The 12,215-nt window shown below is 42.0% G+C and overlaps 1 protein-coding gene across 12 annotated transcripts in view; it reads right to left on the minus strand.

Annotated features, from left to right (window-relative positions):
• The window catches only part of TRPM3 (transient receptor potential cation channel subfamily M member 3), an 804,289-nt gene that overhangs the window by 218,580 nt on the left and 573,494 nt on the right, over nucleotides 1-12,215 (minus strand). For all 12 annotated transcript variants that reach the window (XM_053907798.1, XM_019463616.2, XM_019463620.2 and 9 more), the window contains exon 6: nucleotides 4,575-4,746. In XM_053907798.1, coding sequence (XP_053763773.1) covers nucleotides 4,575-4,746 — 172 coding nt within the window. The remainder of the gene's footprint in view (nucleotides 1-4,574; nucleotides 4,747-12,215) is intronic.

The raw sequence follows: 12,215 nt of genomic DNA on the forward strand, positions 1-12,215 counted from the left end.
GTATATGCACTTAATGCCATTGAACTGTATGCTTAAAAGTGGTCCAAACGGTAAGTTTTACATTATGTATATTTCACATTAAAAAAAAGATCAGTTGAGAAAATATGTATGCATATATTTGAATCCAACCACTTTGTACCACTTCTGTCGCTGCCATTCTATTTCAAACCACATTCAAACCACTGGGCATTTGTCCTACTTTAGCTCTCCCCAGAATGTTCTCCCCACAGTGGGCACCCTGACTTCATTCAGGTCTCTGCTTATAAGTCACCTCCTCATAGAGGCCCCTCCTGACCACCTAATCTCCATCATCCTCCCAATGCGCACGTGTGCATGTGTGCAAACACGTGCTTAAAGGTCCACAGTCCTATACCTTCCTCTGCTCTCTCTTTAATTGTTCTTTTTACTACCAGACATCATATATTTATTTGTTTACTCATTTACTTATTACTCTGTTTGCCCCTCTTGACTTAAGCTCAGTGAACTGTCAACAGCTGCTTTCCTCGACCTTAGCCAGGACTGGTGTATAACAGGGGTCCAAGAAATACCTGTATCCTAAAAGGCAGGCTTGGGATTGTCAAGGCTTGTTAGGCTTGGAGGCTTTGCATGGTAAATGTGAAGTTTAGGAAATTGCAGATGGAAGAGTTTCCGAAGCAGGTAACCGCTCAGGTCCAAAAGGATTCTCTTCTAAAAACAAAGTCCTTCAGTAACGAGCAATAGTACTTCAGAAAGGACAGCTCACAGCAGGGGAGGGCAGGGGAGAGACAAGGTAACAGGTGCCAGAGTGCTTAGAAAAATCTAAGATGCTGGTGCTTGTAATGCACTATCATTAATAATTGGCATTTTGCTGAGAAAGGGTTTAAAGGTTTCCTGAGCAGGATTCACTTAATATTTAAGAAAAATACCTTCAGAAGATGATGTCATTTTAAGTAAGAAACAGACTTGCTGAAAGGCTGTTGTGGTTTGCAGTCAGTCCTAAGTGATGAGGAAGAATGGCATTTTGATAAGAAAAACTCTGAGTGCGTTCAGACATCCCTGGTGTCATCCGAGGTATAATGGGTGACAAGCCATATTATTGTGGTCTGGGGTCTAATTTTCATGACACCAAGCTGGGGCCCAAAATGGTGTTTTAGATTTCTTTAACTTTTGAATAAGAAAATAAAAAAGTAAATGAGGTTTTTAAAATGAGCTTACAAAGTTTTATTTAAAAATATGTTTTTAATGTTTATTTTATTTCTGAGAGAGAGACAGAGACAGAGCATGAGTGGGGGTGGGGCATTTTCTGAGAGAGAGACAGAGACAGAGCATGAGTGGGGGTGAGAGAGAGTGAGACAGAATCTGAAGTAGGCTCCAGGCTACCACCAGAGCTCTATGCGGGGCTTGAACCTATGAACTGTGAGATCATAACCTGAGCTGAAGTCGGATGCTTAACCGACTGAGCCATCCAGGCGCCACAAAGTTTTATTTTTAATAGGAAGAACTACATTACTGCTAATTAGTATATAAAGAAAAAAAAACAGTGTTCACATTAGAAAGTCGAGTTGCTGTTCTCAAGTGTTGACCAGGCATGGACTGCAATAAAGCTTTGTATTCTTACTTCCACTCTTTCCTGTTATAACCTGGTCAACTTTCCCCCTTGTTAGTCCTGTTCTGGAGGCTTCTGTGTTCTCAGGGGGCACTTGGCTGCTAACTGAATCAAGGCCTCAAGCTCCTTCTCTCCTTCAGGGAGCAATGGGTCACTCCTTAAGCTCTAAACACTTTTCTGCTCCTTCCGTGCTTTGTGGTGTAAATGCAGTAAAGAGAGAAAAAGATTCATGAGTCGCTCACTTGGAGGGCGACCTGCAATCATGGTTTGCCTGGCACTTGGGGGACCCAGGGACATGGGACTTTCAATGGTAAATCTAAGACAGTCTCAGGCAGCTGAGATAAGCTGATCACTCTCACAACAAAGTTTAGGGACAGAGCTGCTGTAAAGCTAACTCGTGGTACCTTTCACTACAGCTCATGGGCAAATTGCTAACCCAGAGCCTTTTTATTTCCTGTGACCTCAGAGATCTCCCCTGGGTGTCTTTAACTTCCTCTTCCCATTTGATTATTTTCACTGAATGAAAGCCTGTGGGTTTCTACAAATCCTCAAATACAGTTCCCAAAGAAGGGAGGAAAATTCTGTTTATAAATTATGATAATTCCAATAACCATCTGGCTCCCCCTGTCTCCCCACCTTGTTCCAGTTTACTGTCACTTAACCCACTTTGGGGTCACATCCCCTACTGAAGACGTAATCCTGTGTGTGGACTTGAAGCCGTTCAGGAGTCTCTAGCCTGCTTCTCTGACCTTGTCCTGAGCTTGGTACCTGGGTACATGCTTCTCCCCTCCTTTGAATGGGCCCCTACTTGTCAATGTTTCTGTGTGCTGCTTCCTGCGTTGGTAATCCACCAAGGGTCCACGCTCCCTATAAATGGCACGAGGCACATGCAGAGGGTCCTGACTCCTCCAGCATCCCTAACATCATGACCAGCCTTGGCCTGCTCTTTGACTCCATGCTGCTGGGCTCTGCTCCTCATTGAGGCCAGGTCACGGTACAGGAGCCCCTCTGGGCCTCTCTGGCAGGGTCATCCACACATACAGCACCTCTGTGAGCTTTCGAGAAAGGTGCCCTTCTAGGCACATAAATTACAAAAAGGTGTTCCCTCTAGGATTACTAATCAGAAAAAAAGGTCTCCTTTCCTTGGGCAGCGTGTAAGGTGCAGAGCTTGGCAAACAGAGCCTTAGCTGGGTTTTAACTTCCCCTGGCATCCCCTTAGTTGAGTATGTACTTTATATAGCCACATACCTAGCTCTCCTCCTAACTACTGACTAACCTGTATATAGCCACATACCTAGCTCTCCTCCTAACTACTGACTAACCTGCCTGGCTGCCACCAGGTCCTGGCACAATGACGTGCTTTGTCTGTCTGAACAGATTTTGCCTCATTGCTGAGCACTGAACCTGACTCTGAATTTGCTCTTTGTCTGTCATGCTCCCATCCTGCATCTTTCGGGCCACTCCCATCTAGGGGCTCATTCTTAACCTGACGGTGTATAAAAACTAATGCTTAAGCCTATCAACATCTAAACAGATACCATTGATAAGACAACATTTGCCCTTCCTATCAACTATCCTAATACAATCCAGTTTTAGTATCACAAAACCTACTACCCATTGGTTATAGTGCTTTATTACATTTGGTCTCCATGGGTTTCTGAATTGATTCAAGTCTTTTCTATCCTTTTCTTTTTCCAAAAGATGTTGATCTTGGGATAATGCTGCTTCCTCTTTCCAAAGACAGTTGGGGATTCTTAGACAGAAGACAGTTTCCTAACACAGTGTGGACTTCAGGCCTACCCCAAAATGTACGATTCCAGACTCCTCTGTGAAAAAGATCAAAGTGTGAAACCTGGCTGCTTCAACAGGAGTAACACCTAAAAGGTGGAACCAGAAAAGAGAAGTATGAGAAAGAGAGAGGGTGAACATCCCAGTTCTGGGAGGAAGGTGGGTCTGGCGAAGAAAAGCCATCCTGGACAGATGCAGAGCAAAGAACGGAGAGGAGAACAGCCGTTTGGACAAGCTGAAACACTTCACACTGAGCTTTTGGAAACTTATCCAGCCAAAGAGAATCTTTTGCTTTTTGGAACCGCAGGCTTTGAAAGTTGAAGCGATTAGATCCAAGTCTCCCTCGTGGGACCTACGATGACCCTGAAGCTTGAGCCTGCCCGGAATCCTCCTCAAGCGTTACTTTGTGGAAACAAACTGAACTTTATTTTGTGAGGAGGGATGGTAGCCTCTGTTACTTTTAAATGGAAGCCGCTTCACAACTTGGGGAGCACTGCTGTCTCCACGATGGTACCTTTCCATAGCTAACTGTGGGCACAATAACATGTGAATACTTAAGAGGTAATTTTAGTGCAACCACCAGATATGTATTATGTGGTGCACATACGTATGCACATATACATAACTACATATACTTTTAAAGATGAATAAATGCATACATCAAATTAAGATACCAAATGAAAGTTCATGAAGATGGTTACACAAGATACTTTTGTTTACAGAACATCAGTTGCCTTGAAATGCCTTTCTACAGGCATAGTGGAGATCAAAACCTGTGTGTATGTATATATACCTGTGTGGTATGTGTGTGTGTGTGTGTATATAAAATACTTTAGCCACCAAAAATAGCTTAATAAATAGAAACAACTTCTCTAGGGTGCCTTTTCTCCTTAAAGTGCAGTGTAAAGGATGTAGGACAAGTCTGGAAAGGGAAGTGTATCAGCATGCATACACCCCAGAGTGGGTTGAGTTGTTCACACCTGACAAATGTCCACTCATCCTGTGACCACACGTCTTATGCGTCTAGTCTTCTCCTCCAGATGACTTCCTCGGGTTCTAACCACTGGCCCAGCAGACACATAATGATCTGCATTTGAAACTTGCTCAAGTTTTTATAACATTGCCACAAGGTGTACTTTGAGTTGCTCACTTTCAGCATGCTTCGTAGGAGGCGCAACAGTGGGAAGGGTAGCCTACTTACTTGTGTTTATCTTCTGGAGAGAAATATGCTTTTCCAGTTGTCTCCTTAGCTTCACCTCGGCTCCGTATTTGCCAGTGGTGCCATTGTCGGCCAGAATGAAGTGAGAATGCATACTGTTGAGCACAGTGAGCTTGCTCATGGGGTTGGACATGGTCTGATATGGCCGCACAACCTGCAGGGTTTCAAAAGGAAGAGGCGGAAGTCAGAGAACAAAAGGGCAAAATATGAAAAGGAGAACCAGACAGCGAGGAGACAGAGAGAGAAGGAAAAATCAATTCTTTGGTACGGTGAAAATATTAGCACGGTGAGTAGAAGCAAATGTTACAGTCAGTGTTCCCCAGTCCAAGCAAGATTATAAAGAATAATGTATGTATTTATATGCCGAATTTATACAGAAAGCAGAGTTTGTGCTCTCGTTGGGCTCAAAAACTGCCATGTGAATGATGGTTTCATGTTGACGTCGATCTTTTGTCTGCTGATGAACCACAAATAATTTTAACATTTAGTAATTTTGTTTTTTTTCTTTCTCTTTTACACAATGCCCATATTTTTTTTAATGTTTATTTTTTTTTTATTTTGGGAGAGAGAGAGAGAGGAAGAGAGTGAGAAGGGAAGGGACAGAGAGAGAGAGAGGAAGAGAGAGAATCCCTAGCAGGCTCTGTGTTATCAGCACAGAGCCTGACTCGGGACTTGGACTCACAAATCATGAGATCATGACCTGAGCCCAAATCAGGAGTTGGACACTTAACCAACTGAGCCATCCAGGGGCCCCACATGACGTCCATACTCTTAATCGGCACAGCAGAGCAATCATGGTTCTGGAGTATGGGAGGCGGGGCGGGGTTCTCTTTCTGTCAAGCCCATTCAGTAATCTGAAGGTCTGTTCAGTCAAAAATCAACACTGTTCTTATTAGACACCTTATCTAAGTGGAAACGTTGACTATCAAATACATGTCTCATGAAATGAATATGCATCAAAGTGTTCATCTCTGTCTTTTTTTGTGGTTGCATTATTTTAATTTTGTGGTGAATTATATTACCTAAAACAGTCATTCTTAGGGTGGTCTTTCATATTTTTGATATAAAAAGAAAAGCAAAACCTATCGTGAGTTTTAGTTGCCAGATCTCGTGGCTTTACGTACATCATCTATATTCCTTGCAACAATACTGCATGACGCTGTTCTGCTGAACTTGTAGATGGAGAAACAGCAATGGAGGTAAAATAGGTTCTTCAAGAGTGTATTACACACAAACCCAGAATTTACACCCAGGTCTGATTCCAAAATCTATGCTTACTATGTGTACTCCCCTTCCCCCCCACTGCTTAGACACAATGGAGACAAGATGATGTTTTGGAAATCTCCTAAAATATTTAGGTAGAGACTTCGCTCAAGACTATAAAATGGAACATTGGACAAGCACACTATTGCACAGACCCAGTATAGTTATCCCTGTACTAAATCATCAGAATTGACAGAATAGAGATAAATGCTACAGGGTTTTTATTTCCTGCCTTTGTGCACTGTGTACGTTAATTACGGAGTTGAGATGCTCTTGTTAATGTTTAGTATGTAATAACTCACCATGAAAAGCTGTAGTAAGATTGAGTAGTTTGTTAAAGAAATTACAAAGTGATTTAGCAAGGACAGTCTTTAATAGTAAAGATCTCATAAAAGTCATTTTTTAGATCTTGATGCTGATTTCAAAATCCATTTCTATGTGCCTGGCAAACAGAATCTAGTCAATAAATAGTGAATGAATGAACAGGAAAACTTGAGACAGGCATGCTTTTGTTCAAAATTAGAAAAAAGAAAGAACCCTGTTTTCTGAATTGTTTGGGAATTGATCTAATCTAAATTTAAAATGTGTAATTTTAAGCTTTTGAAATATCCTTCATTCCTTTTAATATGTCTTATTTGTTAATGTAGCATTAATATAACATAAATTCATAGCTTCATTTTAGTTGACTCTTAATGATAAAGGAAACTCATAACTTTTTGATTATTGTTTCCAGTAATGGATGGGACTTTTTTCCTGTAACCGAACAGCATTCAATTACTCCTTTGTCTACATGAGCGAATGAAAGTCCCCAAAATACAGAGAGAGTGGTGTGCTAACTCCATCCTGAGTTCTTCATCACTGGAAGAGTGGGTCGCTTGTGGTTGAAATTCCCATTTTGTTGTTACTCATTTGTGATCATAAAACATTCATTCTACAGCAGAGTTCAAGTTAATAAATATTAATGCTTTGTTGAAAGAGGCTTAGCAGACGGACTTTCTCCTATTCTTAAAGTGCCTCTGCATTGAACCTTTGGACAAAAGAAAATGCTGTAGTTACTGTTCTCTCTTTTCCAACAGCAGGTCTCCAAGGCACCATGCCAAGAAGGAGGAAGACCCAAAGAATTTCCTTGAGAGGCAGGGGACAGCGGATTTTCTAGAGGTTAAATTATGCATGATAGTGAATTCCAGACACTTGTTCTAGGTGAGACATGAGAATACATTTTCTAATTCCTGGGAACTAATTAAGGACCATCAGTGAACATCAAATTTTCGAATGAATAAAGTAGTGAAAATAATTCTGGGTCAAGTGACATAACCACAAACTGAGAAGAGAACACCAATAAATCATCTAACTATACTCTGTATGTATGTTTCCTTCACTACAGGATTCTAAGGACAGTGATGCTTCAGTCTTCTGAGTTTTGACCTTCTTTCCTGGTGAAACATGGTGTACCAGCTCTTTGGGAATACTGTCCATTTGAATCAGTCATGGCTAGAGGATCAAATTTCCAGCATCACTCATCAATTTTAACTTCTTTGTCTAACTCCTCTCCATTTCATTTGATCTTGTATGAAGGTAAGTTAGAGGTGCGCATATATCGGTAGAGATTTTGTCTGCTGTTTAACAGGGGATATACATCTGAAAAATAACTAAATGCCCTAATTTATTTTCCTGTCATCACTGGAGGAAGATCTGCTGAACCCTGGAAAACTCAGAACATATGAGCCATGGAAATCCGTTTCAGTCCCCTTCGTTCTGCCAAGTGGCTGTGTGAATCTGAGGCACACGTTTTTAATCTGTAAAAGGGAAATGATAAAAACCACTTACCTCATGGGGGTTAGATGAGATTTGAGGTGCAAAGTACCTGGCACCTTGCCTGGTTCCTGGCAGGCAATATATAAATGTGAATTCTTTCTCAAGCTCGGCTTTATTTTACCAACTATACCAGCGAACAAAATGACAGACAAATCACACCGTCTCTTGTTTTACGCAAGGGATTTAAATCAATCAATAGAAGTAAAGGAAAAAATTAGCAGTCAGTTGGCAAAACACACAAAGTGTTTTCTACTTTGTCACCTCCTCTCAGGCCACTTCAGAGGGTGATGCTCTGGAATTGTTTGTGGGTTAACTGCAAAGGTGGAAACGACTTCCCAAATACTTCAGAAGAGGAATGTGTCTTGGCCTAACTTGCCTACAAAATCCACTTAATATTCTTCATAACAAACATACCAGCAGTCTATTCTTATTTGAGTTACAATTTGCATATCTACAAAAGATTTGCTGATCTTCCTGTTATGTTTCTCAAATAGGAAAATAATAACGTCTTTGTGCCACAGATGAATTCTTCCCTCTGACAACATTTTGGAGGTAACACATCCATTTTTATTGTTAAAGGCTCATAGAAAAGGATTTTTTTGGAAAGTGTGTGTGTGCGTGTGTGTGTGTGTGTGCGTGTGCGTGCATGAGAGTGCATAACAAGAACAAATGTGACATGTTCAGGACTTGTAGACAGACTTGTAGGCTCTAGCTTATTTTTCAGCCAGTGTTTTCTCAGAGAATCAAGCCCTAATGCCTATACATAATGGACCACCTCTCCTAAGAATATAGAATGGTCCAGGTTATGTACCATCCTTGAGAGAATTAAGAAAAGAGTCAAACAATTTTCTGTGTTTATATTTCAGGTGAGGAACCTGGGAGGAGAAAGGCTGAATGACATCACAAAGGCCTACATATAAAGGGGTCTTGCATGATTGGTAAATACAGGACTATGTATACCCAGAAGGGAAATGTGCTTAGAAATGGATTTTAGATACTTTGCACTCTTTGGGTATCATGGGCCAGGATACCTCTAAGTGATAACATTTTGCCCCTCTTTCTTGTCCCCCAAGGGTAGATGAGAGAATTCTTCACTCTTTAATACATTGTATACCACTGTGTATTGGCTGATTGGTAAAATTCTGGTTCCAAGGCCTCTGTGTACCTTGACTCTGAAAGAGAAGCCATGAAGTGGAAGGTGTGTAAGAAGTTAAGGAAGGTGAAGGCCCTTTATGTCATGCGCTTGTCATTATCAATGCCAGGAGAGGAACGCTCCAGAGGCGCCATGGAAAATCTGAACATTCTTTATGGGTGGGTGTCAGCGTGCTGCATTTCTTATCCCTGGATGGGCTTAAGTAGATCATTTTGGAGCTGATCTAAGATACCTGCTTGAGTTTTCCTAGCTATTTTCACATGTGTTCTGGTCTCACTCAGGAGTACTCAGTGGGAAGTTAGGAGATGGAGGTTCTAGTTCCTTCCAGTTACTAATGTGTGACCTTGGGCAACAAGTCTTTCAACTCATTCATTCCTTTGTTTATTCACTCATTAAGAATGTCTTGAGGAAATGTATGTGATGACTATTGGGCTGGCTTGAGGAAACATATAATCCTGCATCTAGGTAATGTCTCTCACTAAGTGTTCAAATTATACGTATTGAAAGAAACTTTTTGGTTGGTAGTTTGTCATAAAATAGAGGGTTTTACTATAATTTCTGAGGGCTTTCTACCTGTAGGATTGAGTCTGGACAGCCTGTGTTGAAAAGTACATTTGCTTCTTCCAAGTGAGTACAGAAAACTGACACAAAGGTGGTCCACTCATGTCCTGGGGTCTCTTTTCTTTGGTGGCCCTTTCCACAATGCAAGAGCAGGGTGCTCATCTGCAGCTCCTTTCCTGAACAGAACTGACTTGAGCTAAACTGGATTTTTGAGTCATCAATCACAGGCCTTGGGCAATCCCTGAACTTACAATCTGGTGAGGTATGTATCAACATGCCCCTGGCAAGTAGCAGGCTAAGGGACGTGTGGCACATTGAATCAGCCTTTCCCTCCTAACAGCACTATGATTTCACATTAGGCAGGAAGAAAAGTAGCGTTCATTGACCGTTTATTATATGTCAGGTACTGTGATAGACACCTTCTCATAGATTAATCCATTCCATGCTTATTTTATAGGCAAAACTATAGATGTTCAGAGAGGTAAAGTCTCTTGGCCCAAATGTGCCCCACTAACACCCTTCCTCTGACTCTATGCAGCATGTAGAACTTATGCTCCTGTGCAGGCCAGGAGGCATTTAGAGGGAAGATGGAAGGCCCAGCCTGATTTTAAGTTCATAAAGGATATTCTGATTGGTTTTGCTGCCGGACATTTCTGCCAGTGGCTCAGCTGAGCGCTAAAATCCTTCTGACAGCTGATGAGATGATTTCCAGATGGGTCACCTAGAACTGCATAGCATGTAGGGGTCAGGAGAAGCACTAGCAGGCAGCGAGATGGGGTCTGTGCTTTGGAGAAAGGAAACAAAGGGGTGGGGCAAGGTTCTCTTAGGATCAGGCCTGAGTCTCTGGGAGGGATGAGGGGATACTGTTGAGACATGGGCAGCAGCCTCTGTGTCGGAGATAAAGGAACAGGGAGGCTGGGAGGATGAGATGAAAAACAAATAAAGGAAGGCACTGTGTGTCCTCAAATCATAGCGAGGTCTGCACTCACAGGGACACTGGGCTCGTTATTTCCTATTCAGCCAGCCCGGTGGTAAGTCTAGGGATAAAGCAGGGTCATATGAAACCCAGATGCTGCCTCCAGCCCAGCAATCCAAACAAGAAACCATCAAACCCAGGGATCTATCCCGAAGAGGGCCCAGATACCTCATCTGCATATTTCCTACCAAAATCCACGGGATGAGCAATTACATCGTTCCACAGCATTTTGCAAACATGTCCCTCAACTCATGGGCTTGCAGAGGGTTACAGTGTCCTCATTACAGGCTTTCTGTTCTAATGGGCTCACTTCCCTTTGCCCTGTCCTGAGGGGAGCCATGGACGATCCACATGAAGAGCCTACTAGCAGTGGGAAAATGACCTTGAGTTCTAAAAGGGGTTACTTGCTTGAGAAGTCACCACGTGTCAGTGGGATGATTTTAATATATGTTAAAAAATTCTCTGAAAATCTTCCCTTTTGGTCTGTGGTGGATTCAGTGACTCACTTCTAAGAAATAGAATAAAACAGAAGTGATGGTGTATGACTTGTGAAACTAGGTCATAAAAGGGTTCCTTTCAGCTCTCCTGGATCATTTACTCTGGGGGAAGCCAGCTGCCATAATAAAGCTGCCTTCTAGAGAGGTCCACATGGTGGGAAACTCCTACCAACAGCCATGTGAGTGAACCATCTTGGAAGAAGGTACCATATTCCCATTCGATCCTTTACATGATGCAGCCCCAACTGATATCTTGACTGTGACCTTAAGGGAGGCCCACACCAGAACCACACAGATAAGCTGTTGATACATTCCTGACCCACAGAAACCATGAGACAAGAAATGTTGTTTTAAGCTATTAAGTTTTGGGGTAATTTGTTACACAGCACTACACAACACCATAGCATATTAATGTTATGTTGAGACTTCAAAACGTATTCTCTCCTCTCTATTCTGGAATCACTGGTGCATCGTAATTTCATGACCTCTAGAGCCCCCCTGCATCTTTCCAGGGCTCCAGTCAGCTTTGGGGCTGTGGAGGGGCTGCCATCCTCCACTGTCTCAGTGTACCTGTCTGACTCCTCACACCATCTTTTCTCACTGGGAAGATGGTCTGACTCCCTCACCTACTCAACAGCTAGTTGGGTGACCCTACACAGGTTGTTACCCTCTGCATCTCAGAGTCTCCATATGGAAATGGAGATTAATGATGAATATAACCACCTCAGCGGGGGTACTGTAAAGATTAAATGAGATCTAAAACACATATATGCATTCAAATAAATGATTGCTATGATCACAGAGAAGTCAGACTGCATCGTAGGAAAGGATGTGGTCTTGGGAGCTGGATGGCCAAGGCTGAAATACCAGCTATGTGACTTATTAGTCATGTAAGACTGGACAAGTTACTTAATTGTATTGTGTTTAGTTTTATCATCAGTGATACGGAAGGATGAGAGTGATGCTAAAAGCAACAACTTCTGAATGCCATTATAAGAATTAAATGGTCATCTGTGATGGGTGCTGACATTTTTAAGCTCAACAAAAGTGGTGCTTTTATGACAATTGTTGTTGTTGTTGTTGTTATTATTATTATTATTATTATTATTATTATTATTATTTCATGGATAAATGCTAAACGTCCAGGCTGACACTTTAATATCCTGCCACCAACCCTTTGCTTACATACTCTTTTCCTTCTTCTTCAGTTACAAGGATGCAGATGGCTCCTTTTCCCTTTAGCTCTGGACCCCATCATCTTGGGGCTGATCGAGGACATATTTCCTCCATTATATTCCCACTACCTTTATTTTCTCCCCTACCATCAACACATAAACAGACTCAAGTCTCTCCCTCCT

Source organism: Panthera pardus, unplaced genomic scaffold (assembly GCF_024362965.1).
Source record: "Panthera pardus isolate Hobbes unplaced genomic scaffold, ASM2436296v1 HiC_scaffold_20, whole genome shotgun sequence".
Lineage (NCBI taxonomy): Eukaryota > Metazoa > Chordata > Mammalia > Carnivora > Felidae > Panthera > Panthera pardus.